The following is a 27,785-nucleotide window of genomic DNA, read 5'->3' as shown; positions in this document are numbered from 1 at the left end:
TGTGCTCTTGTTCTGGTATGTCAGCAGACCCCAGGCCAGGGCATGGCAGGAAGAGATTTATATTTATATATTTATTTATAATGAGATTTATCTGTAAAATGACCTGCTGTGGTTCTGTGCTGTATGTGTCCACTGTCTCCACTCACTTCTCTTCTGTGCCCTTTTGTTGTCTGGTAATAATAATAATAATAGCAATGGCGTGATGCCTCAGACAGGCGCAAACCGTGATAACTGCATGAGGTCACAATCCGGATAAGAACGATGCTGGCATGTGTGGGTGATGGTACGATCATGCCTAATACTTTTATAGGAGCTTCAATATGTCCTTTTATTTGTACTGCTTACCATTTATGTTCATGTAACAGCCTCTTGCGGTAACAACATTTTGATTTATATCATACTTGTGGCCACTGCGATCTCTTGTCTTCAGCTTGATTTAGCCTTGTCCCCCCCGCTATCCTCACCCTCCTTTATATCTTATCTCTGTATGTATAACTGTTATTCTTACAGAGACCTCTCACAAACTCAGCAGATAAAAGAGAAAGGCCAGTGATGTCTCCCTTTGATCAAAAAGGTGCCAGCGGGGCTCGGAGTGCTGAAGGGCTTAGAAAGGTTTTATAGCAACTTTACAACTCTTTGAGTCCCCTGGCTGGTGTTGAAAGGCAGAACACAGCCTGCTAGATTACTGTTTACCACATTAGTTCTCACTGCTACAAACGGTTAAGGGTAGTCTATTCCTGTCCCCTGCCCCCCTTGGAGATGGGACCCTGGCGGAGAGAGAGAGAGAGAGAGAGAGAGAGAGAGAGAGAGAGAGAGAGAGAGAGAAAGGCTGTAGGTGAGAAAAACACACAGGGATTTGTGTTTGGGCTGAGCGAGCATTGCCCACTGGCCTGAGTGTATATCAGAGAAAACAGCCATGCTTCTTCATAGGAATGATTTTTCTTTCCCACAGCGTGCCCTGAAGACAGAGGCTTTATTAGAAGACACAGCTTCAAGCCTGTGTTAGCATGTTGTTGGCGTTAAGTGCAGACAAAATGAGAAAGAGGGTTTGTTGGGATGCAGATTACAGTGGTGGGAGAAAAAAGGAGGGAAGAGAGGGAGGGGAGAGGAGAAGTAGCACAGCTGGATTAAAGACTTATGTAACAGTTGGATCACAGCAAGTCAAGTGGGAGAGGAAGCTGGGGCAACAACAGAATACACATTTTTGTCATTTTAAAGTAATCTCATACTTATCCTTTTGATTTTGTTGCAGATATACAGTTATTTGCATCATCAGGAATGTTATGGCTTTTGTCATCAGTGTCAGCCATTGAGATCAGTGTGTACAGGCTGCAAGTCACTATTTTCTTTCCCAAATTTTCAAACCCAAACATCTTTGTTTTCTGTCTGTACCTACAATGTGCAGTGTGTTCTCCAAAATATTATCCTCTGAGAAAAAATTATAACAGCTAATGGCACTTCCAGTGCTGCTTTTAATGTTTGTTCTTTCATTCCACTTTGTTTTTCCACAGAGTGTAGATTAAGAAGTCCTAGCTGAATCAAATAAAAGCTCCAGGAAGATCTCGACCATATTGTCAGTAACATTTAAATAATACTTCACATTTTCCTTAAAATTTCATCTCATCTTTTGTCACATTAGATTATTTTGTATTTCATTAGATTAAGGAGAAAATACTATACATTTGATCTTTAGTCTAAACATAATGAGTCCTCCGTGTGAAGCTGTTTCTTTGTGTTACGAACTTGCAGATGTAGTGTGGCGGCCTGTTGCTGAATACTGCATTGCTATGGTGATTAATGGGAAATGAGTGGCAGTGGAGTGCATGTTGAACAGGTAGCCTCCATCCTTTTTTAGCTGATCAAGCTCTCAAGGCTCCTTTTATCTTTGCTCAATGCTGCGACAGACCCCACAGCTTCCACTAATAAGTTATTACCTTTCTTTTAATATCTCTGGCCTAAATTAGCAGCTGTGCTACTTTCTCTCATTTTAATGTTGAAACGCTACCTTTAGATCAGTAAAACATTGCTCAAACAGCTGGGTTCACGAACAGGATTGGGTTGTGCCAGCTATTCATAAATTCATTACAAGTTTCTTGTAACTGCTAGCTAGGGGAAATTTTGTAATGTTGCAATGTGTAAATGTATATATATATATATATATATATATATACATATATAAAAACAACTAATTTCTGCGTGAGAACTAGTTTGTGCTGTGGAACCTGTATGTACACTTACGTCTAGGCTTTGAACAAATAAAGAATGTAACTGTATGTTTCTGCATACTCTGTACAGCTAACATGAGTAGTTCATTAAGGAAGAGCTCGGTCAGAGGAATCTGATCAGTGAGTTAATGAGGGAAACCTGCTCCACATGCTGCGTGCGTCTGCAGGACAGCATGGAAGAGGGATGAGACATGACAATTATAATCAGGCCAGTTAATGGTGTATACCTATTATTACACCTCTGTGGTAGAAAGGACCCACATCATGAACACAGAATGGGTAGGTCTGGGACTGCCAGGGTCAGGGCTTAGTTTTCCACTGTACATGAAAATGTACACATTCGTAGTCCTGTAAAAAGCTGTGAAGAAATGCATCTGCAAATGTTAGGCATACTAATGGGGGAGAGGGCCAGGATTAGAAAAACTGTCTAAAAATAGCAGACCTGCTTCTGTTGTCTCTTGTGAACCCAGAGTTTAAACAGTTAAAAAACATCTACCCAAGAGAGTGAACCACTGTACAGTTTGAAACATAAAAAGGAGTTGCAGCGGTGGGATGTTTGCTGCTATCAAATCCATCCTGTCATTGTTAATGATTGATGTAAGACCAGCCTCTCTGTGAGGAGGCTGTTTGAGCGTTGTTAATAAAGACAAAGCCTCCATGTCCTCCAACCAGCCAACCAGCCACTTTGTCTGATGGAGCAGTAGAATGGAAAGGGAACAGTGGGCCGGGGGTTGATACGGATCACTGAGGATTAATGATCAGATAACGACAAACCACAATGCAATCTCTCTGTGTGTTTCTCCATCCCTCTCCCACAGTCACACTGTCAGGGTGTGACATTTGCAAAGGGAGGACACAGTGCAGAGATATGATGGCACGAATGATGGGATCAGGGAAATGGGAATTTAGGTGGAAAATGTTTGAACAGTGGAAACTAGTAGATATGCTGTAGACTTAGATACAGATGGGAGATATGTTTGGAATCATTGTCGCAATATTAATAAGAATCATTTCTAGAACTGATATGCATTTATATATAGATATATCACAGTATGGACAGGCTATTTTCACAATTACATGTTAGATAATCAAACGTATGTTGAAATGTTGAAAGCAAAAAAAAACTGTTCCACTGTTGCATTGTGTGAGACCAGAGTCTTCATATGAGTAAAACAAAAATCTCAGCAACTAGTTTCTCTTTTTAAATTACACCTTGGTTATAATCATTCATTTAATAGCACGATATATTCATATCATTATGATTTGCAGTCTCATCCAAAAGTCTTTTGGGAACTTTTGGACTTCTCTCTTCTTAATAAGGTGTTGCTTTTCTTTGTAAACTTATAAACTTTTTGTGGTCAGAGCAACAAATAGAGATCAAACCTTCAAAAATTGTTTCAAAAGGTTTGTTCAGTTACCAGGATCTTTCCAGGTTAACTCTGTACGCAAAGTAAATCAAAATCTCTTGGTATAATTATCACAATTTTCAAAATATACATTTTAAGACCAAGAGTAGCTTGTTGTGTCGGCAACAACAGCTTGTCAGTCAATCTTTATTCTGGACACGTTCTCCTCTCTCCTTGTTGCTCTTTTTTTTTTTTTTTTTTACTGTTTCTTTCAGTCATTATGTTCATCTTTCTTTTGTCCCCTGCATCTAATGCTCCTGCTGCTCGCTCCCCTTCAATCCGCTCCTCCCTTTCCATCTCTCTCTCTCTTCTTTCCATTTCACTGTATCTCTCTGGGTCATGTTGACCCCACTAATGTTTTGGAGGGGTCTCAAGTCGGCTGCCACTGTTGGGTCAATGCCTATTTTTATCCCACTGCTAAGCGCCTGTTGATCACAGTGGCTAAGTTTAGATATGTGACTCTGATCTTTGTGCTGTTGCTGTTTGCTATTTTTACCAGGTAAAGTTACATTAGCCTACAGTTGATCTTGTGTCCATGCTTACGCCTTTTAAAAATGCATTGTTATGAATTTACAATGTTACTGTAACTCTAATGCAACAGGACTCAAGCGTTAAATTTACATCATGTCAGCTCTGAACACAAAAAAAAAGTTTTGGTCACTGGCAACGACGAGCTACATCCCTGCCAAAATGTGGAGGACATTTAAAGCAGTGAAGCGCCGCTTCCACCGAGGTGCTTGTTCCAGAACTTTTCTGCTAATGGTCAACACTTCTGCTTTGAGCTGTGTCAGGCAGGCTGCTTTGCCAAAGGCTACGCTCACACTGCCCACTCAGGCCAGAGCATTAGGAGCCATGTAGGAAGCCAGATGGAAACAAACAGCTGAACGTTGTGGTCTCCTGTTTTTTTTTTCTTGGAGAGTTCTCTATCCACAGTAATGTTTAATGAAGGACACCTTGGAAAAATGTGTGCTGCGCTAAACTCCCAGAATGCACTCCGGTACTCCCCAGGGAGCTACTTAGATGTAATAAAGATGAGAGATGAACTGAGATGGAGGTTTGCATACACTTTAGTCAATATGTATTCATTATTTTGTATCAAGACATTGAGTTCATTGTTGTTTTGGACCTGTGCAGGGAAAAAGAATAATCAAAGGATGGAGCAGAGCGCAGCCTGCAGAGAGGACCTGCAGGAAGAACTGAAAAAGATAAATAACAATTCCACACTTGTGTGACTCAGAGCTGATCCCACCTAAACACATCAACAAACATGCACTCATTCTTCAGCTGGCTCTGTCTTGTCTGTGAAGTTGTTTGTTAAAAGAAGTTATTGAAGTCATGTAACACAGTCTTGTGTAACATTCTGTTTCTTCGTTGCAGCGTTTAATCCACAGCAGTCAGTCCAGTGTCTTTCTAAGCTGATCAAAAATTTGAAGTACTGACGTTTTGAAAGTTTGTTGCAGTGATGAAGAATTAGACTGATTGTTTAGTAGGGATGCAGGGATCCAACTTTTTCTCTCTCAATGCTAATTCCCATATCTCAGCTCAGTATCTACAGGTGCAAGGTACTGATCTGATTCCAGTTCTCTCATTTCTACAAATTTAAAATCTATTTTAGATTTGCAGTCTATATCTTATTGGATGGAACTCATTGACATTATTTTGTATGTAGGGTAACATGATGCCAGGATTACTGTTGTGTCAAATGAATTTAATTAACAAAGAAAATGTATTGTGAATCAGCCACATCATGGCTGATACGGGATCAGCTTAAAAAAGGTCAGGATTGGCCCCATGTTACAGTTCTAATGTCCTGGATCAAGGCATCTGCAGTATATTTCTTTGTATAGGTACTGTCAAAAATACTAACAAATGCCCACTGTGATATTTGTTAGTATACTTGTTTTGTCTGACCAGCTGTCAGAAACCCAAAGTTAATCAGTTTGCCATGATCTAAAACAGAAAACCAGCAATCGTCATATTTGAAAAGCTAAAACCAGTAAATCAGTGACATTTTTCCTTAATTATCAGAATATCTGGCAATTCACTATTCTACTAATCCTTTCAGCATTGGTGTTGTTATTGCAGAGAACCAAATACAAAATTATACATCCAGTAAATTTTGATATACATCAGATTAAATAAATTCTAAACTCTAGATGTTTAAATATACAGCAGACCTTGAATAGCTCATCCTAATAATAATATAATTCAGGTAATAGCAAGTAGGTCATGTCAATTGTAAGCAAACACAGTTGAACAGTGTGCTTCAACCCATTTTTTCCCTCTCTACCTGTCTTGCTATTTATATCTATATATCATCTCGGCCTCCGTCAGTGTGTGGGGGAGGAGAACTGGGTGGACAGTCGGACGGTGTACATCGGGCATAAAGAACCCCCTCCGGGAGCTGAGGCCTACATCCCTCAGCGTTACCCCGACAACCGCATTGTCTCCTCCAAGGTGAGCGAGCCACAGCCCATGAGCCAGTATCATAACACTATTTGTCATCATGCTATTCTTTTGTTTCATATTCAGACAACCATGTCATCCCTATTGTGGCCATGTTTTCAAGGATGACACATTTAGCTTTTCTCGTCTTCGTCAAGCTGTGCATCGCAGTTTGCTTTGCCAGAAGAACTGATGTGCCATTGTTTCACTTTTTGTTGTTATGTGTGTGATAGTATTTTTATTGTCACTCTGTCCCACAGTATACCTTCTGGAACTTCATTCCCAAGAACCTGTTCGAGCAGTTCCGAAGAATCGCCAACTTCTACTTTTTGGTCATATTTCTGGTCCAGGTGAGATTTTCATGATAACTATAAGCTGTGGTTATTTTTCCACCTGTCTTTGATTAATCTGAAATTACAAAGCCAAAACTTTAAGGAAATAATCTCCTAGCTCTCACAAACGGCGGCTGGTAACATGGTAACAAACATTGCATTTCTGTGTCCATTTTTGTGAAATAATGTTTTTCATTCCTACATGAAACAGGCCCATATGTAATTCTTCTTTGCATTAGGATATTTGCAGGGCAGCTGGAGAAGTTAAGACAGCTGAACACTGCCCTGAATTCATTCAGTAGGTAACCAAATAGTGTTGATTTTTCAAGAACTTGGAGATTAATAATTAAATCCTGTGCCTGTGTTTGAATTTGGGAACATGATATTATCCTGAACTAATGAGTGGTGTACTGCACAATGTCTCTCCGTCTGTCTAAATCAGAATCAAAGAGAAACAGCTTTTTTCCTTGACCCACTATATTGCACCAAGTGATGAATAATCACCCAAGGACAAACTCATCATAGAGGAAGAGGACAGCTTGCAATGCAGTGTGGCCACAGCTTGGGCCTTTGTGTGCTGTATGTTTTCTCAGTAGCATGTGAAATACTGCACCCTCTTAATGGGACAAACTGGGCATGGCACACAGCAGCAATGTTTGTACTCCTTTTTCTTTTTGTCGACTGCAAAGATCCTACTTTATTGTGTTGCTCTCTAGTAAGTGCAGAGGGAATACATAAAACAAGATTTGATTACTGGGATACTTTAAGTTTGCAAGAGTGGTGCTTGATTCCTTATTGCAGAAGCTTTTCCCTGCTGCACTTCCTTACTCAGCGTTGCATTACTTGGCATCCTTTCCCCTCTTCTCTCTGTTCTCCCCCCTGCCCCCTGCATCGTTCTCCCTCTGTTCCTCTCCCTTGCAGCTTATCATCGACACCCCCACCAGCCCAGTCACCAGTGGCCTGCCCCTCTTCTTTGTTATCACTGTCACCGCCATAAAACAGGTAGGACACACACAAACATGCTCACATTTCCAGGAAATATTGCCCACAACGATCCCCTCACATACACCAACTCCTAGCCTCAAACACACACACACTCTCTACCAATCGGCTGCTCTATTATCTGTATATACGCATTCCTCTCTCAGCGAAGGGACATGCCATTGAATATGTCTGGTGATGTGAGAAATATGATAATGAATGGTCTCCTCTGTTAATCACTCTAGCTGAACATCTCATGCCCCAGGGAGATGCATCCTCTCTACCACGTCCTGGTACTGAAGGATGGGGTACTATCAGTGATAGATGAAGCTGTTCTGGCTAAGGAAGCCTGAGCTTTATTGGGACATAAATCTAAAACATGACGTGCTGGCTAGAAATCCAGGAAAGAGGTCGCTAAACTCAGAGAGCACAATGCTAATTAATTACAGTGTATGACTTTCACCTCTCCCCCCCTCTCTCTGTTGATTTCATGCTACGCTGTGGCCCCGATTCTCCCTGCACAATAATCTGTATTCGCTGTTTCTGCCCTGCCAACAAACACATTGGCTTTTCCTTCCGTTCCCCTTCAAATCTTGTTCTCTCTCCCTCCCTCTTGCTGCATCTCTCTCAGGGCTATGAGGACTGGCTCAGACACAAAGCTGACTGCTCTATAAACGAGTGTCCGGTGGACGTGGTGCAGCAGGGGAAGGTGGTGAGGACACAGAGTCACAAGCTACGGGTAAGAATGGCCTCATTAGAGAAGTATAGCACCTGAGGCCACAAAGCAACACTACTGCTGCATAGCTCACTTTTTCTATATCTGTCGCTCTCACTCCCCCCTTCTCTTCCTCTCTGCAGTCCTCTCTAACTTTGTTTGTTTCCTCTCTTGTGCACTTTTGTCTTTCCCACCAATTAATTGACCTGAAACTGTAGTAGAGGAACAGTCTGTGTCCCCTGGGCGCACCATGCAAGAGTCCCCAGGAGCCTTAACAGGACTGATGCGTTTCATAAGTTCGGATTCTCCTGTCGTCATCATCTCCTCATGTTCTCTTATGTCATTCTGATGCAACAGTGGACCACTGTTTGTTAGTGTGTCTGAGTCTAATCCGTACTGCATTTTTGATGGTCTTTGTGAAGCAGTGAGATTTAATGTTAACTATCTTTCTAAACATATAGTTGTTTTAAATTTTATTGGTGAAATCTACCTTTTCTTTGTCAAATTCAAAATATGTACCTTTGCACAAGGGATTTCACGAAGACATTTCATCTTGAGTTTGGTATTACTCTTTTTGGACTACATTGTCTAAAATGGTTTTCTTTATTTAAAAAATAAGTAATGACTGTAAACCAGTACAGAAGTTGCTCTGCGTCTGTTGCGTTTCTGTCAGAGGAGCTGCTCAAAGCGTGCTGGCTGATCAAAGTGGTAGATTCATGTGCCTACAAATTGGTGGGTACACAGACGTCCGCTTTGGCTTCACAGACAATAATGGTCATTAAGCTTAATTCATTGTTGGTTTTGGCATTTTTATGGGATGTGTTGACTGTGAGAAATATATAGAATCTCTGGACTTATCTTTTTAAGGATTATAACTTTGTTGTAGCAAAAATATGCAGCCCGTGTTCTCAATTTCAGCCATTTTCTTACAGTCTTTGTTCTAAATATTGACCAATCACTGCTGGTCCATATAAATTCTACAGTGGATATGACACTCCACTCCAACAGGGTTAATTTTCAGGAAATATACACAGCAAGAATGATAAAGAAGTGATAGAGTAGAGGAAATAAGACGCCGGTTTATTTAGTTGTTGTTTCGTTTTATTTACAGTATTCCTGGTACTGGTACCAGATGTGGGGTTGAATCTCAAGATTTGTGTCGAAAAGCAGGAGCCGGTTTCACTGAGCTTGCATGCTGCTCTGCAGAAATTTCTCTCATATCATTGCAGCGTGAATGAAAACAGAGATGTCAGACCATATAATGTGAGTGTCTAGCTCAGCACCTCCTATGTCGATGTATGGTACATTTCAGTCTTCAGTTTCACCATTGTGTCAAGGGTTTATTTAATGGGTGCAGGTACATCTAATTTCTGCTGCATCTGCTGCTCCTGTCGAGTGCGTAGAGAATGTAGGATGTTGAGGGTCAGCTCAGAATGAGGTTCCAATGCAGCTACACAGCAGAGCATTAGCTTGTGTTACCATAGTTTTCAGTAAATTTCATTGGTAAGGACAGACATAATACATCCATGTGCACAGAAACTCCCCTTGTCTTTTTCTGTCTCCCTTTGTCGTTGTCCTCATCTTTCTCTCACACAGTCCTTTCTTGCTTCCTCCCTCTGTCTCTCCATCTTCTGGCGTTCCCTGTACCAAGGTTTCTCACTTCCGTAGATCAAACAGAGAGGATTAGAGTGTGAATTGGGAGCAGGAATAATGATGAATATATTAATCATGCAAAATCAGAGAGCGTGTGTCATGTGTATGGTCACCGTGGAGATGGGATTTATCAGAGCTTAAGCTGCTCCGCTCGCATAATCTGTTATGCAACTTCTTAATCCTTTGAAAAAAAAAAAAAAAGATGTTAAAGGATGAGCACACGATTACCCGCAGGTCTGTCTGTATGTCTTTTGCTCTCTGTTTTTACGTGAAAATCTCGTCAAAATACTTCTCATTTATTATTGATGTGAAAGCCATTACGGGGTGCGTGATGTGCCTGTCCTCCTCTGTCAGGTGGGGGACATCGTTATGGTGAGGGAGGACGAGACTTTCCCCTGTGACCTGATCCTGCTCTCCTCCAGCCGTCATGATGGGACCTGCTATGTCACCACCACCAGCCTGGATGGGGAGTCAAGTCACAAGGTGCCAGGACTAGTGCATGATTTCGATTTATGACTTTAAATTTACTATCTTTGATCTCCAAAAAGAAAAACCCAAAGGTGAACATGGGTCCTTTTAAAAGTGTATAATCACCTATATTTAGGGCCTCCTAAAGGAGTTTTGCATAAGCCTTTTTTTTTTTTTAATCAAACAATGCATTCCACAGAACAATGCTATGGTATAATAGCATTACCAGCATCGTTATACAATGTTTTTTTATACTTAAATTTTATTTGAAAAAATCTTTTTTATGGCAGCAATAACAAAAGAAGACAACACTCTTGCCAGGCACTATGGTATCACAAATATGTATTATGGAAAGTAGGTTATCCGTCCTCTTCTTTTTCATTCTTATATGATGCTACACAGTAGGTCCACTAAACACACTTGGATTTTACGCTATGTTCCATGAAAATAGTCTCATTGTCCTTTTTCATATTTTACCTATTCACAGTTCGAAAACTTTCAGTTACGTCCATATGTTCATTTAGAAACTGTTTTTTAGCTTTGTTACAGTTTTTAAACAGATTTTAATTCCGATTTCACATTGCATTTAAAAAGGCTTAGGAAGTCCTACATTTTTCTAAAACCCCAATGCTGTGCACACTCATCTAGAGATGACATGTTCCGTATTTGAATTTCTTAGATGTATTGACAGAATTATTCAGCCATATTTTGATAGTCAAATAATTATTTAGGTCCTTTTTTTTTTTAAAAAAGGACCAAACAGCCCCTTTAGGTTAGTTGGCTATTTGCCTTTTCCTAAATCCTCAGCTTTTGTGATGGGCATTTTTCACAAATCTCTGATATTTTATTGATAATAATTAGCAGGCAAATATGCATGAAAAATAATCGTTAGTTGCCGCCTTGCACTTTTCAATCAACACATGCAGTGAGACTCACACCGTCACGCTCCACATTTCACGTTTTCACTTCTCTGATGTTCATCGATGTCACTCACACCACCATGTGCGTGGCTGAGCACACACACACACATATTCTACAGTGTAGCGTAAAGTACTCCACCCACCCTCCTCAAACAATAAGTGCCCCCAGGGAGACCTCCTGCTGTGCTCACCTTCCCAGCATGCTCTCCTCTGCTGATCAGGGGAGCACTTTATAACGGCTCACCTCCCTGGCTCTTCTGGTCATTTAGAAAACCTGTAGGAAGCCAGGCTGAGGAGTCAAATGAACCCCACTCTCATTAGTGGCTGTGGGTGACATTTATCTCTGTTGTGTTCTTCTCCTTCTTCCCCCTTCCTCCACCTTTCTGTCTCAGACCTATTATGCTGTACCAGATACCATGGCCTTTAGAACAGAGCAGGAGGTGGATTCGCTACATGCCACTATTGAATGTGAACAACCGCAGCCTGACCTCTACAAGTGAGTCTTGACAGGCGCTCACTGATGCATCATGTACTCCAGACCTGCTATCACCTCTTAGAAATGAATCTTCCTTTATTAATATGTCTTGATTTGATTTTGCCGTGACCTTTTCCAGATTTGTGGGACGCATCAATATTTACAAGGACAAAGAAGAGCCTGTGGCTAGGTGAGTGTACATTTTTTTTGTTGGCAGGTAATTTTTAAAATATTCTTCCTTTAGTTTTGACAGGGACAGCGTTTTCTCTTAGATTAATGAAATATTTTGAATGGTATTTTTGAAACAAAGACAGCCACGGATTCTGTTTTATTCTTGCAGACCACTTGGGGCTGAGAACTTGCTTCTTAGAGGAGCCACACTGAAGAACACACAACACATTTATGGTAGTAACATGCAGATTCACGCAGCTTAGCAGTTAAAGGAAAGGCTAATGTCATTACTGTCTTGGTAACTCAGTGTTTTCTTTCCCCTCAGCTGTTGCAGTCTACACTGGCATGGAGACAAAGATGGCACTTAATTACCAGTCTAAATCTCAAAAGCGCTCTGCTGTAGAAAAGTATGATTAATGTTGAAACTCCGCTCACTGCATGATTTCGAGTTGTTCTTTTTCGATTGGTTCGTTTCCTGATCCCTTGCTTCACTCTCTGACTCTCTGCAGGTCGATGAATGCCTTTCTGATAGTGTATCTGTGCATCTTGATCAGTAAAGCGGTGATCAACACTGTTCTAAAATACGCTTGGCAGTGGTCCCCCGACCGAGATGAGCCCTGGTACAACCACAGAACTGAGAATGAGCGCCAGCGGCATGTGGTCCGTTCATCAACCTCTACTTTAAAAAAAAAAAAATATTGACACCTGATCCCAGATTTCATTTCTCTAAAACTTCATGGCTGTTGTCCTTCCTGCTCCCAACCCCAGGTGATCCGAGCATTCACAGACTTCCTGGCTTTCATGGTCCTGTTTAACTACATCATCCCAGTGTCTATGTACGTGACGGTGGAGATGCAGAAATTCCTCGGCTCCTATTTCATCACCTGGGATGAGGAGATGTTTGATGAAGAGCTGGGAGAGGGAGCTCAGGTCAACACTTCTGACCTTAATGAAGAGCTGGGACAGGTACATCAGCACGCACAGACATTTGCATACAGTATCTGAATGTAAACTTTATGTAGACATGCCCTTTCTCTGCCCTTCCTCCCTGCCAGGTGGAGTATGTGTTTACTGATAAGACTGGCACTCTAACTGAGAACAACATGGAGTTTATCGAATGCTGTGTCGACGGGAACGTCTACATCCCGCATGCCATCTGCAACGGGCAAATCCTCAGCGCTGCTTCCAGTATAGACATGATTGATTCCTCACCTGGAGGATACAGGAGAGTAAGTGTGTGTGTGTTTGTGTGTTTGTAAAGTAAATAGGCTTCTAAATCTAGCCTGAGTAGAAACTTGGCTTTACTAACTAAAAAAAAGACTTTAAACATATTTTAGCTGAAAATGTGAGTGAACTACATTTGCAGATTAACATGTCACAGTTTCAGACAGGAAGATCATTAAAGTAATTTCCTCTGACATTTTAATGTAAACAACTTTTTCACTTGCATTGCTGATGAACACAGTAAACGCACTCTTCAATATATCCAGTTCATGACCGCAAAGTATATGCTCTGTCTTACATGGGGAAAAAAACCCTGTGATACACAGAAAAGTGATGCGCTGTGCATTTCTGGCAGCGGCAACAGTGATTTGTTCTGATTTAATAGAAGAAAAAAAAAATTGTGTAGTCAGCTTGAGCAGCAGTAGCCACCACAGATGACCAGAGAGAGAGAAGAGCACTCCCTGCCAAAATGTAAATGGCCAGAAAACTTAAAAAAAAAGATTTCATGCTATGTTTTCTGGGAAATGTAGTTAAAAAAAATACCACATTAGTGATTAAATAGCACCAAAGTACTCTCCAAAAAATGGCAAGGAACTTGAGGATTACTGCTTGAAAAAGGGAAAACATATCGGGCAGGCTGAGGGTTTTAAACAAGCTCTTCACTTTTGTATTTTACTTCAATGATGCACCTTTGAAAATGAACTTAACTGTTGCCTGAGTGAAATAAAAAATAAAGTATTATAATGTATTGCTGTGTTATTTGTCTGTGTCTGCAGGAACACGAGGATCTGTTTTTCCGGGCACTGTGTCTGTGCCACACGGTGCAGGTGAAGGAGGAGGAGACGGTGGATGGTATCAAGAGGGGCATCCACCAGGGCAGGCCCACCTCCTTCTACATCTCCTCCTCACCGGATGAAGTGGCTTTGGTGGAGGGAATGAAAAGGTAAACACACTAAAACACACAACTTTGCGGTCCCAAAGTAATAGGGCGGTGTTTCTTTTTGTTGGGTTGCCTCTGCATTAAAATAACATTCTTTGTCAATTTTAGGATGTTTACAATCACATCAGATAAACGGTGAAGGAACTGGTGCCATTTACATTCATAGTCCCCCATTTTTAGGTGATCTGGGTAAATTCAATTGTCCTAAAATTCGGAGAGGTTGTATAAAGACAGTAGTCCTACACCATTTAACCAGTATGGACATGAGCACCCTCAAACACCATTAAAAGTAAATTATAGCACTGAAGGGCAACTTTGCAGTCATTGTTTCATTTAAATTCAGGAAAAATGTTCTTGAACTCAGCCTCATACGTCTTATGCTGTGTTCAGACTGTCATTAGCCTTGTGTCAATAACAGCCCCCTTATTGATTTCAGTGAGACCACTGTGTTGGCACAGTGTGGGTGCTGGAACAGAGGACGCTGGCAAAGAAACGCAGGGTCGTGCAAAAAAAAAAGTTGGTCGTGGCTCAACTTTTTCTGCAATACATTTTGATAAAACAGATTATTGGCCAGTCAAAGAGGCACGCTCCTGGTAAAATACTTTCGAATCTTAATGGCTGAGACAGAGGAGGACCTGATTGCTGCAGTAAAAATTTTACAGAGTTGTATAAACCATCCTTATAGTGTTTTAAATTGCTGTGCAGTGTTTTACTGTCTGATTAGCTTTAAAATTGATTGATTTGTTGCTCAAACTGGACTTCCTGGGTTGTATTTCATCTTATCACCAGTATCTGAAGCAACACGCTGTTCACTTTTGTACACAGTGCTATTTGCAGTCTGAACGTAGCCTTGCACACATGTGTGGACACAGCAAGCCCCATCACAGTGTGTTGCTCTCACATATTGCTTTCACACATGTTAAGTACTGTAGACAGCTCCAGCTGCACTAAATGCATCAGAACACCTTCAACCTTTCCGGGAGTGATACAAATGATAACTACTGCACAGTATATGTGTATATATACCTTCTATCTGACATTAATGAACCTTTTTTCCATCACTCCTGTTGCCAGGCTGGGTTACACCTATCTGAGACTGAAAGACAACTACATGGAGATCCTCAACAAAGATGATGAGATCGAAAGGTTGGTCTGCTAAGTGTCCGTTGTGGTCACACCACAGGAGATAAAATAGGAGTAAGTCGGTTGATGGAGTTGTGCTCGTACATCAGCTTCCTGGAGGGGAGCGGCCTTCGGATAATGTCTCATGTTCAGCGGAGGTTTACAAAAAAAACCACTACAACCACAGAAGAGTGGGCAGGGATTTGTTTTTAGAAACTGCTCAATCAGATCAAAATGCTCCAACTGATCTGTAATAATGAAAGGCAGCAAGGTTCCATTAGAGAGTGGTTTTGCGGAAAATGTCTAATGTTTTCATCTGTGGGAAGTGTTCTTGTAACCATCCTCGCTCTCCATCACTCTCTGCAGTGGCCTGTCAATAGTGTACTATTTTAGGGAAGCAGGGGAGCTGGAGAGGGGGGGGGGGGGTATATCCAGTGATGTGAAGACATAGGATGCAATAGGAAGGCAAAAGGTTCTAGACTATTCTCACACTGGCTGTTTTAACCTTTTGTAGGGAATCTGAATCTTTTGCTCCTGTGCATAAACTACCACACTTGTCTAAAACGTATTTTATTCACATTTCAGACCTCAGTCTCACATTTTCAGTCCTTACTGTGTTTCATTTCATCTGAATTACATCTTTAGGAAATTTAAGGATCATCTACAAGTCTCAGCAACAGCAACAGAAAGAGGGATCATTTAGTCAGAAGTGGATGTGATGACGCTACATCACATCCATTATGGCATAAATGTATTTTTAAAAAAAACATAAAATCCTATCAAACGCTATTGTACTGTAGATGAAGAAGATCATGAATGTGTCATTTGAAGCCAAACAGGCACCTTTGAAACAAACAAGAACAAACCATTCAATACCTGATTGCTTTCTGTGTTTGATAGTACCCTCTTTTCCACAACAACACATTAGGGGCCACTCAAAAACAGAGAAGTAGAATATGTACCTAACAAAAATAAATAGACTGGGAGGGGAAAAAACCTTGGTCCACATAAAAAAGGAAAAAGCAGAATATACACGGACAACTCTTTAGTGGACATATTTTACTTCATTTGCAAGCATTTAGAAAAACACACCAATTGAGATTAATGGATATAAGTCCGAACATTTTAATGCCATTGCTGTCTCTCCTTTAGGTTTAAACTGCTCCATGTCCTGAACTTCGACTCTGTCAGGAGGAGAATGAGCGTCATAGTCAAGTCAAGCTCAGGTAAGATGTACTCTGACTCAGAAGTGAAACAGAAATCTGCACTGTGTTAATATATTTTACAGGTCATGATAGGACACTTCAGTGGTCTTGCTGTTTGTTTAAAATGTTTTTTGTTGTATGTGTGTTTGTGGACTCTCAGGAGAATACCTGCTCTTCTGTAAGGGCGCAGACTCATCCATTTTTCCACGGGTGGTGTCTGGGAAGGTGGAGCAAGTGAGAGCCAGGGTGGAGCAGAATGCTGTAGTAAGTGTACAGAGTTTGTATAAATGAATACAGTGGATTTGGAAATACATCATATGAGGCCAGTTTTGGCTTTAAATATCAGCGAGTGACAGTTTTTCTGGCTAAAGGGCAGTATTGTATTCTTATAAGCTTCTACCTCATTAAATGAATTTCATAAATATAAGGTTCATAAAAGACGATTCAGTGACCCACGATGACCTAAATCCTTGGCTCCTGCCAAGAATTTACTTCGGTAAAACATTAAACACTTCAGAAGCTCAATTTAAAGTTAAGTTAAATTAGAATTTTTAAATCAGAGTAAAATGTCTCCCTCAGCGGCTTCAAAAAAATCAATATCTGTATATTAGCAATGAATCAAATGACTTTGGTGTAATGTGAAAAGGTTTGCTTGTTGAACCTACAGAGCATTATCACACAGCTTTGCAGCTCCCCCACTTTAGCAGCCTTCAGCACATTTGTTTTGGCTTACAGCCCACAATTTTACTGTCTCAGCCTTACCTCTCTAGTAACTAGCTGGTGGACCTAGTGAAGCATTTAGCAGTTAAAGACCAAGAAATTTCCCTCGTGAGTTTTGAATGCCAAAACTGAGCTTATAGGAGATTGATTATTGGACTTTCGTACATCAGGTGGACTCCAACACAACTACAAATGAATGCTAATGATCTTGTATGTCTGCTGGATGTTTAAAAACACAATTATCCACCATAATAACTTTATAAAGTGATAATATTCCAGTGTTGCATTTACAGCTTGTTGCACTTCCCTGAAGAAGCAAAATATAAAAGTACTGGCATCGTCCCTCCACAGCCCATATTGATCTAACTTTAACAAACTCACTTGGGATCACATTACATCAGATAACATCTACAGTGGTTGTGTATGAAATCACAAATCCAGTCTCTCTTCATCTGTCTCTGCACTGTAACACCAGGAGGGGCTGAGGACTCTGTGCGTCGCCTATCGAAGGCTGTCAGAGTCAGAATATGAGGAGGCATGTCATCACCTGACTGAAGCCAAGCTGGCCCTGCAGGACAGGGAGCAGAGGCTGGCACAGGCCTATGACATCATCGAGAGGGACTTTGTGCTTTTGGGCGCTACGGCAGTGGAGGACAGGTTAGTCAACGTGGAGAAAAAAAGAGAGACAGGAAGGGATAGATTTAAAAGCAGTGAGACAGAACGGAAGAATTTACGAGTCATGGAGCTGTCTTTAAAGTATTGTCATGACTCATGAGGGCAAAAAAAGACTCAGCCTGAGCTCAGATAAGCAACTTACTGTTTGTTCCCCTTTCTTTTATTCTTCACAAAGCTATGATACAAAATGGTTTTGTCCTCTGACAAAGTAGACTTCAGTATTGACCCTAACTGACAGTTTGACTTCCTAATAGATAAACTGGTGACGAGCAGGGACAGGGGTGGCCGTGCATTGATAAGTTGTCACCAGTTGGTAATTGATTGAAGTTTTGATGGATGCTTTAACCTACCCGACTGGAGGCTGAAACTCTGATTGACTTATTGATGTCCAGGCTCCAGGAGAAAGCTGCAGACACCATTGAGTCGCTGCACAAGGCTGGGATGAAAGTTTGGGTCCTGACGGGAGACAAGATGGAGACGGCGGCGGCTACCTGCTATGCCAGTAAGCTGTTCCGCCGAAGCACGCAGATCCTGGAGCTGACCAAGAAACGCACAGAAGAGCAGAGTCTGCACGACGTTCTGTTCGAACTAAACAGGACCGTTCTCAGACAACGCTCGATTTCTGGGTATGAGATAATGCATGCATGCATATCTACAGCATGAATTACGCCACATAATAAATACTGTGGATCCACATATAACATGATCACAATCCGTATACTTAGCTTTGGTCAAATCAGAATTTCAAGACCACAGACTCATCTATGATTGGTTGTGTGTACATAAATCTCCCTTTTGATTGGTCTGTGATATTATCTCCCAGGTTGTCGGTGGACTGCCTCGACTTTGGTTTGATTATCGACGGGGCCACTCTGTCTGCAGTGTTAAAGCCTAACCAGGAGGGTTCTGGCCACAGCAACTACAGAGAGATCTTTCTGGAGATCTGTCGCAACTGTAGCGCAGTGCTCTGCTGTCGCATGGCACCTCTGCAGAAAGCACAGGTGACAGAACTGCACGTCCTTTCGCAAATATACCCCAGGCGCTTTCTTAAATGACAAAAAGTGGTAGTGATTGAAATGGGATTTTTGTTTGTACAGATTGTGAAGCTAATTAAAGCTTCCAAGGAGCACCCCATAACCCTCGCCATCGGCGATGGAGCCAATGATGTCAGCATGATCTTGGAAGCACATGTGGGCATCGGTGAGCTCATTTCACTACTCTAATTAGTGGCTAATTTGTTAAATCATCCATTGATATATGAAAGACACTGTTTCTATTAGAGCCCGAGTTTCTAAAGCTTGATACTGATGTTGTAATTTGAGAGCAAGAGAAATCTGATGAAGCTGTACCGGCCAATATTTACTTTACACAATGTAAACAAACATTTCTGCTAAGAATCCCTTAAATTTGGTGATCACTCTTTACAGATTTGTGCTGAGGAAATTTTCAGGATATTTGTTATCAAAAATCATTGCAATGGTAAATATAATTGTAATTCTTAAACAGAAAACGTAACTGGTAATTAAATAATTATACATCATAAACAAACCATATATTAAACTTAATCTTAAAAGTGGTCAAATATACTTACAAATTAACACAGTAAAACATGAATGCTTCAGAGTTTTTTTGCCTATTTGTCACATAGCTTTGCCTCACATATGGCTTTGTTACATTCCTGGTCACATGACATTTTAACAACCTCTTTTGTTCCCTCAGGCATCATGGGTAAAGAAGGTCGGCAGGCGGCAAGGAACAGTGACTATGCCATCCCGAAGTTTAAACACCTGAAGAAGATGTTACTTGTTCATGGCCACTACTACTACATCCGAATTGCTGAGCTTGTTCAGTACTTCTTCTACAAGGTACTAGACAAATGTTTTGTGTACTCCAGTGGCTCACACATTTTAATCACTTTATCGTAATTCCCAGTGAAACACTGAGTTACAAAGAACCAGATTTTGCCGCTACTCTGACAGATTACTGGATTCATGAATCCCTGGTGCAACATTCTCTACTGGATTCATGGCCGCGATGATCAGTGTGGGCGGCTTCCACAGAAAGCAGCGCCCTGCCAACTGATTCATTTTTTCCTTTTTGGCAGGCCAGCTCTTAGCGGCCCACTCAGTGAGCTTATAGCACAATCTCTGCATAAACAGAAATGTGTAGATAGTAGCATTTTTAGATTCTTCAAATCTTTTCGCATATACTTGTCACAAGCTTATCACTTTCTCCACTTGTTTTTTTTTTCCCAACTCTTAAATCTCTCCAGAATGTATGCTTCATCTTTCCTCAGTTCCTGTATCAGTTCTTCTGTGGGTTCTCCCAACAGGTAAGTAGTTTATACTGTGCTAGGGTTACAGAATGCAAGCACATTGTGAAGTATGTACATTCATTACATATCCCCAGCACTTTACAGTGAAAAGTTCTGTTGAACCCTTTTCACGTCGCTGCAGAACACACTGTAGTATTTAGCTGTAGAGAGCAATACAGAACTAAGAGAAGAATTCAAATAATGCAGGTGTAAATTTTAAGATGTACTTTTAGTTCCAGATGTCTAATGCTGTCTGTGTTTGTCCCTTGGCAGCCTCTGTACGACACCGCCTATTTGACGTTGTACAACATCAGCTTCACCTCACTCCCAATCCTCCTCTACAGCCTGGTTGAGCAGCATGTCACCATGGAGACATTGAAGAGGGAGCCCTCCTTGTACAGGTGAGATTGGAAGAAAATGTCTGACTCTCCCAAATGTTGTGCTGGTAAAAATATTGTATAACTGATACCGTAAAATGTTTGTTGCATTTACTCAACTGTCCCTTTTTTCCAACCGTCTCTCTCAGGGACATAGCGAAGAACTCCCTCCTCCGCTGGCCTGTCTTCCTGTACTGGACGTGCCTGGGTGTCTTTGATGCTGTAATCTTCTTCTTTGGTGCCTACTTCCTGTTTGACAACACCACCTTCACCAGCAATGGCCAGGTGAGCCTCTGACTCTGTGTCAACAGGCAGCAAGGTCTGTTCAAATTTGTGAAATGAGTAGGAATAAAACAGCTTTTTGGGGTGTTTGAGGCATCCAGTAGGGAAATTAAAGGAGGATAATGGATATAAAGAAAGTGCTGTCTTTACGAACACTCATCCATCTCCATTGGATTCTCATGAAAAGAAGAGTTAAGTGTTATGGGATGACTTTGTGGCCGTGTTTTTGTTATCTGTAACAGTAAGGTTTCTGTCCTGGGGCTCCCCTATAGGTCAACAACATTGGATCTCCATTCATATCGACAACGCAACAGCATCTTTCTCTGTATCGTTAATTTGTATCATGTCAACTGTTTTCAATTGCCTTTGGTCCTGTTTTTTAAGTTGAAACATCCTGAAATTCATTTTACCCTTTGTCCTGATTCTTTTCTCTTTTCTTCCCCCTCCTTCTCTCTGCTTCCTCTCTCTTTATTTTGCTCCTCCTCCTCCTCTTCTTCTTTTTCTTCTTCTTCTTCTTCTTCTTCCTCAGCTTATGACCACCAACACACAGATGGTAAGCCTGTCTCCCTCCCTGTCAGCTCTCTCTGTCTTTCACGCTCTTTTAGTTCCTGTCGTACCGTTTAAGCTTTCAGTTTGACCGTTTCATCCGGTCTCATCCTTTCTCACTTCACATCATCCATGCACTTTCATTTGAATGTGTAGTTTTCTAGTGCTCCATTATTCCCCTAATCTCTGTAAAGCCCTGAATCCTGCACAGTACCTGATCTTAACTACCCGACTGACATAGTAGAAACCTTAGATGCAACCCCCCCCAACATTATCCTTGTGGCTTGTTGTGGTAGTAAATAGAGTAATGCTAGTATGTACTGTAGATTAAGATCCAGCATCTGTTTGTTTTTCTGTCTAATGTGTTTGTGCATTTGTCTGTGTGTGTGAATTTGTTTGCCCATGTATCTGTGGTAGCAGTTTTTTGGGGATGGTTGGTTTTTAATTTCACTGCTCCAGCATTCATGTGGTGGCTGAATTTGTTTTCATCCTGTACACTTTCTGTACAGACAGAAAAAAAAGCTAAAAAGAAAACAACCCAAAAAAAAGCAGGTTTAAAATGGAAATTCTCACTATTTCTGTCACTTAAAAAGGAAAGGAGTAATGAATGAAGGAAATCTAGCAAAGATACTGGTACCAACAACCAGCTGTGGCTATTACATAAAGTCCCCACTTTCCTTGTCATGATCTTTCTTTCCCCTCCGCCCTCCTTCGTTCTCTCCCTCCCAACTCTCATTCCATCTGTTCACTGTTGATGTCTGCTTAAGCCTTTCTAGGATTTCAGCAGGTAGAAAAATGTGGCTGCTGAGAGGTGAAGTGAAAATATTCCTGGTTTATTGGCCCCAGACCTTAAAAGAGAGTGGCAGTGAATTCTCTTTTCCTAACAGATTACCTCTCACCACTGCAGATATGATGTGAAGGTGTCTGTCTGCTCCTTTCCTATGCTCAAAGTTCAAAGATGTAGAACCGTAGGAGGGGGTTGTGTGATTGATGTGGCCACTGACCCTCCTCTTCTTCTCTTCCTCTCACAGATGTTTGGGAACTGGACCTTCGGGACTCTTGTCTTCACTGTGCTGGTGTTCACCGTTACGCTCAAGGTGTGTGAGCACAAGTCACATTTGTTTTCATTTTATTGCATAATCTCTCCATTTCAAAAGAGTTCATTACCATCACACGTGTTCCTGACTGGGCTTGTGGCGCTCATGTTAACTATCATGTTACATAAATGGTCGAGTGCACTGGCTGCTCGATTTGTGCAGCAGTAAAGCCTAAAGGCAAAGTCAATGACTTTATCGACTTGTTGAGTGTTTACTATGTATATATATTCTGTTTGTTTCAGCTTGCCTTGGACACGCATCACTGGACCTGGATCAATCACTTTGTCATCTGGGGGTCGCTACTTTTCTATGTTATTTTCTCTCTTCTCTGGGGAGGCATCATTTGGTATGATATCCTTTGTTATTTACTGTATCTGTAAACTTTATGTTGATTAGAACATTCCTGGAAAACCAATCCTTTTCTGTCTTTCCTGTTTCTGCTCAGGCCCTTCCTGAACTACCAGAGGATGTACTACGTGTTCATGCAAATGTTGTCCAGTGGTCCGGCCTGGCTCAGCATCATCCTACTGATTACAGTCAGCTTGTTGCCAGATGTCATCAAGAAGGTCCTCTGCAGGGCCATGTGTCCCACAGCCACTGAACGTGCACAGGTAGGTCTTGGCACCAACTCCACAGTGAAACTGAAGCTTTAAATTGTTTCTTTTTCTACAGTGGCTTCTGATATTGTTAACTAGAAGCTTTGCTAAAGCTATTAACCACTAATTAATGCTTTCCCATTTTTATAATATCAACTGTTTTAGCAGTGCATTGCAGCTCACAAACTGAAATGAGCTGCTACAGCCAATAGAATTCTCTCAAATCTTAGCTCACGCTTAATATTTTGATGGTAATAAACCATATGAGTAAGCCTCAAATCTGTTTAACTCTATTTATTGCCCAGAAAAACCATTAACCCCGTAAAAGCTTTGAGCATCAGTGTGATTTAGGGTGACTTCCTATTCCCTGTGGCTTTGCCTCACCTTCCTATGAAGCAAGCTTCATTATGGATGGAAAAATGAATGAAGGGTCTGACAGATTTCCTCTTCCTGTGCTTTTTTCTTTTTTCTCCCTTGTCACTGCACTCTAATGGACCACCCTAATCACAAATCTCACCATCCTCCATTGTTCTTCCCTTTTCCTTTCATTCACCATTTAATGCCTTATCCATACTACTGCCATCCTCCTTTTTCTATTTTCTTCCTCCCTCTTCATTACTCTCTCCTCTCTCTTCTCTTCTCTTGTTTCCTTCCCCACTGCCCCTGTGATTGTGACTCTGCACTCACTCGCTCTTTCGTGGTAACTGCAGTCCACTCGCCCGTGCCTTACTGTGGAGCCGTCCACCATCTTCATGCTTTCTCAGTCCTCCAGCAGAATGAGTTTCTGATTGGCCCAGAGAGACGAGAGAGGAGCAGGAAGAGGAGGAGGTGACTCTCTCTTTTAAGCCCTCGTCTCTGTATGCATGGTGGCATGTCCCGGTGTAAACCACTTATCACTGTCTCAACACCTCGCCTAATGTGAAACTAACTAGTAGGGCGCTATTGATGATGCCATTATGTCTGGTTTATGAGCCAAGATACATTTACAGTATCCTTTTCCTGCCATTTATGAAGTCTATTTACTGTTTAAAAAAATGAAAGTTGCATGTACTATACCATGTTTTCATGTTTCCATGTTGTCACCTTGTCATGTTATGTTTTTTGTAAAATGATATGTTATGTTGGTAGGATAATGTACAATGTGTCTTGAGTGACCAGATCACAGTTAAACAGTGTGAAAATACACTTGTGCCTCAGTGAGTGGGATCTAATATAAAGGAAGTCAAAAAGACATGTAGGGTAGTGAACACAGAGTAAATGTGTCCTCACTGCACTAAAAACCTGTCCTGTCAAATTTAGAGTCAAGACGAAGTTTGCTACAGTTTATTGGTTTGATCTCTCAGTGTTTTGAAGCCCATAACCAAAGTAAGATACCAAAAAGCCACAGCAGTTAATTGTTGTGGATTTTTCTACAGTCAGTTTAACGGGGCTCACAGTTTTCCCTCACACAACAGTTGGAGAAAAATCAGATTGAAGCAGGCGCTCAAAACACATTTTGAGCTGCATTCTCATGCCAGGTGAGGACTCTTGTCAGCTTTAATTGGATCTAGACACAAGCTGGATGTTATTAGATACAAAACACTGGTCTGAATAGGTTCTATTATCACCTCCTTTCCTTTAACGTCATCCACAGAAGGTAAGGACAGCGGGGGCCCTGGAGGGCTGTGTGGCTCCTGGCCCTGCTGGTGGAGGGGGAGGCAATGAGCAAGACCCGCTCCACCCTGATAGGACCTGTGAGGGAGACAGTGGAGAAAAAGCTGCTAGGACCTATGACTCCATGATGTCACACAGCCACAGCACCCCGCTCAGCAAACCCTAGAGTCCCCCCCCCACTAGGTGGGCTATGGTCACCATGGTAACAGCACACAGTGGGGAGTCGGGTTCTTAATGCTGCTGCCACGATGCTTCCTGCTTCTGTGCATTGCATTGGGCATGCTGTCGCGCTATGGCTCAGGCTTTTCAGGGTGGGGGGTTAGCTAGGCCTAAATGACTGTGTCTGCACAAGAAGTTTCCTTCCATCAAACCTACTTTCAGGAATCACAATATCCAATTACCTCTGCAGTGCTGGTTTCTAAGCATGCTGTGCTTCTCACCGCATGTGGCATGGGAATTAACTTGATCTGGGTAGCAGCCAAATGAGAAATTTTATCCTCTCTTTATTAGACCCAGGCTACTTAAAATCCGTTGCCACTTGTCATGTCGGCTCCAACAAGTTGTAGGCTTGTGACTGCTTACAGTCCTGGACTGTAGCTTAGGACAGATGTGAAAGTAATGATGAGGGGCTCACAGTGAAGGTTCTGGATCAGAGGAGGCTTTGTGATGTAATATGGAATGACTGTTAGGTTTTATGCATATTTAGTTGGTAACCAAGGTCATATTTCTGTAGACAATGCCACTACTAGGATACTTAATCCAACATTGATGTCACAAACAAAACTGATATGGAAAAGTAGTTACCCAGGTTGCCCAGGCAGCTCAGCAAACCACACGCAGTTTATCTGAGAACTGTCATTTTGTACCAGGAACACTGATGACATCTAGTGTTGGAGGGTGAAATTGCGAGTGTGAATTTTGCCTTTGTTTCTTAACCATGCTAAATCCAGTATGACTGTTAATCATAATGGGAATTTTCAGTGTTTCTTATTATTGATCTGTAAATTTTGTCTAACATTCACACTTTATTTGGATTTTTTTTGTTCAGTAAATTTCATACAGGGGTTCATGGCATGGGGTCATTAATCATTAAAACTAACCATCTGGATATCTAAAATCTTTACCTTCTGATTATAACCCTGCTGTTTGATCTAATGCATCAAGCCATCATATACCTTTGCTCATTTACAACTTCTGTGATTTCATCTGCTTGTATTTATTGTTTTGATTTCATCTTCTCTGTTTTGAATTGTTTGGTGATGGTGCATCTTTCCTCCCTCTCTCTCTGTAGGATCATGAGAGGCTTTTGCGGGGTGGCGTGGCTGAGTTGACTCCACTGTCCTCTCGTGGATCCTACAAAGGCACGAGCGCGGACTCCTCTCACCTCCACCTTGGTGCTGCGGAGACGCTGTCGCTCCGCAGGTCTGATCCCCTGCCCCAGAAACTACTGGCCCACTTGGCAGAAGGGGGAGGGGCAGACTTGTGCTCCCTCAGCCCCTACATGCTCCGTCTGTCAGGGGCGGGATTCGCCTACTACGCTCCAGGACCAGAGACCTCCGTGTGAACCACAAATGCTCTGAAACTATGTGTATGTGATTTCTGTTGGCTAAAACATACAGCATGTTGTACATCCCAAGATATGCGACCAAGATTTGCATCTCAAGGATCAAGGATTTATAGAATGAAATACAAACATGTTCATATACATGAAAAGCATGGACACTCCATGCTGAGTTCACCATGTGCATTTTCTGGAATACACCTGAGTGGACAGCCCTTTATTTCCCTGACTCGTCATCATCATACTTTGGTACCATCTTTTTGTTTCAGTGTAGTCCCTGTCTTAGTCTCATCAAAGTTCCTGCTCAGACTCTTACTTGAAAAAGTCTAAGAACAAAAGGGGAACCACATGCGAGGGTGCAATATTTTTTTGCACTATGGAACTGTCCAGTTTCAACGTGTCAGCAGTCGGGCCTTTTTGTATTCCTTGTCCTCATTTTTCAGTCTCACATTCTTGCCTGTTCCTCCACTTTTGTGTCCTTTTTGCTTCTTTGTAAATGTTTGTTGAAAACATTTATGTAGATTATGTGGTCTGGCCAAGTAAGGGGTAGCCGTCAAGCTCAGCCCTTTAGGTGTGCGTGCGTGTGCATGAGTGTATGCATGAATTTGCCTGTTATTGTATGTTTGTATGTGATACACCTTTGCCTTACAGGTAACCACACAGCAGCAGTCTAGGAGCCAAAGGAGAAATGTGTAAACAGAAGAAAAAAAAAAAACAGAAGTGGTGTATTACCAAGCCTTACACAAACACACACACACACATCAGCTGGTGGAGAGAAATGGGGAAAATCTGTAGAGGGATGTGCAGTATTCTAGCCACCCTGCCTTAATTCATAGAGACCCATTTTCAGTGGATTGTATTTCTAGGTCAACTTAAACTTGTTTGTTGGAGTAGGAGGAGGTTTAGAGGGCATAAATGTCTGGTACAGTGTGCCTATTCCTCTTTCTCCTTACTTTTACCATCATGATGGTGTCACGCTTTGTTTCCCTCCTTATCTGACAGTGTAGCATGTTGTATCTCTCTGCTGCATGCTGATCTGTTCTTCTCTCGGTTGTTCCTCATCTTCCTTCGTCCCAGACATCATTCATCACAAACTATATCATGACACCTTTTCTTTCTCCTGAACAATGAGCACACTGTACCCACTCCTGCCTCCATGTGGCCATGTAGGGTAACAGCAGCAGTCTTTATTTATGACGTCCTAAATTACTTGCTATCCCTCACCATTGCATTGTTCTTGTGTGTTTGCTGCCATGCTCTGTGTTATGCAAAAGTTAATGTAAGGATGCTAATGTCACTTAGTCACGTTATGAGGGGGGTTCCCTGTGTTGCATTAAACCAGGAGTTTTTCTGTATAGTGTTCTAAAATTATTGATGGCAGTCACCATGTATGTATGGATGTAACTTAATTTTTTTTCATATATATATATTGTAGTGAGCAGGGGTGTTAGATAGTCTGTGGTAAGTAGGCGGGAGACTTGAATCGGCGATGTCACAATCAGATCAGTGAGAATGTTGAACTGATTTGTCCATCATGTCCTCCAGCTCAAGATTGTAGCTCATAATGGATGAACCTCTTTTCTGCATTTCTAACATCTGAAGTCCTCTTTGTCCAAAGCATATATATTGCGTTACATAGCGAGTGACTGACTCGAGAAGTCTTGAATGTCAGATTCTGAAGC

General features: G+C 41.6%; 1 protein-coding gene across 5 annotated transcripts in view; it reads left to right on the top strand.

Annotated features, from left to right (window-relative positions):
• The window catches only part of LOC121194834 (phospholipid-transporting ATPase IH-like), a 29,873-nt gene extending 3,039 nt beyond the window's left edge, over window positions 1-26,834 (top strand). Inside the window, exons 2-31 of one of the 5 annotated variants that reach the window (XM_041057909.1) lie at window positions 5,966-6,088; window positions 6,337-6,426; window positions 7,330-7,410; window positions 8,021-8,128; window positions 10,112-10,240; window positions 11,538-11,641; window positions 11,760-11,810; window positions 11,961-12,025; window positions 12,117-12,198; window positions 12,301-12,451; window positions 12,560-12,757; window positions 12,847-13,020; window positions 13,792-13,958; window positions 15,030-15,101; window positions 16,230-16,303; window positions 16,443-16,546; window positions 17,478-17,659; window positions 18,070-18,303; window positions 18,501-18,678; window positions 18,775-18,877; window positions 19,397-19,542; window positions 19,950-20,009; window positions 20,265-20,392; window positions 20,518-20,653; window positions 21,180-21,203; window positions 22,228-22,293; window positions 22,536-22,639; window positions 22,739-22,904; window positions 24,523-24,725; window positions 25,834-26,834. In XM_041057909.1, the coding sequence (XP_040913843.1) occupies window positions 5,966-6,088; window positions 6,337-6,426; window positions 7,330-7,410; window positions 8,021-8,128; window positions 10,112-10,240; window positions 11,538-11,641; window positions 11,760-11,810; window positions 11,961-12,025; window positions 12,117-12,198; window positions 12,301-12,451; window positions 12,560-12,757; window positions 12,847-13,020; window positions 13,792-13,958; window positions 15,030-15,101; window positions 16,230-16,303; window positions 16,443-16,546; window positions 17,478-17,659; window positions 18,070-18,303; window positions 18,501-18,678; window positions 18,775-18,877; window positions 19,397-19,542; window positions 19,950-20,009; window positions 20,265-20,392; window positions 20,518-20,653; window positions 21,180-21,203; window positions 22,228-22,293; window positions 22,536-22,639; window positions 22,739-22,904; window positions 24,523-24,708 (3,486 nt within the window). In that variant the 3' untranslated portion in view covers window positions 24,709-24,725; window positions 25,834-26,834. Of the gene's footprint in view, window positions 1-5,965; window positions 6,089-6,336; window positions 6,427-7,329; window positions 7,411-8,020; window positions 8,129-10,111; window positions 10,241-11,537; window positions 11,642-11,759; window positions 11,811-11,960; window positions 12,026-12,116; window positions 12,199-12,300; window positions 12,452-12,559; window positions 12,758-12,846; window positions 13,021-13,791; window positions 13,959-15,029; window positions 15,102-16,229; window positions 16,304-16,442; window positions 16,547-17,477; window positions 17,660-18,069; window positions 18,304-18,500; window positions 18,679-18,774; window positions 18,878-19,396; window positions 19,543-19,949; window positions 20,010-20,264; window positions 20,393-20,517; window positions 20,654-21,179; window positions 21,204-22,227; window positions 22,294-22,535; window positions 22,640-22,738; window positions 22,905-23,599; window positions 23,718-24,522; window positions 24,726-25,833 lie in introns of those variants that run through there. The other 4 variants (XM_041057911.1, XM_041057910.1, XM_041057912.1 and 1 more) reach the window with 4 other exon arrangements.
• The last annotated feature ends 951 nt before the right edge of the window (window positions 26,835-27,785 follow it).

Source organism: Toxotes jaculatrix, chromosome 15, assembly GCF_017976425.1.
Source record: "Toxotes jaculatrix isolate fToxJac2 chromosome 15, fToxJac2.pri, whole genome shotgun sequence".
NCBI classification, from domain to species: Eukaryota; Metazoa; Chordata; class Actinopteri; family Toxotidae; genus Toxotes; species Toxotes jaculatrix.
The sequence above is the reverse complement of the archived record's forward strand: the minus strand, read 5'-3'. Positions and strand labels throughout refer to the sequence as shown.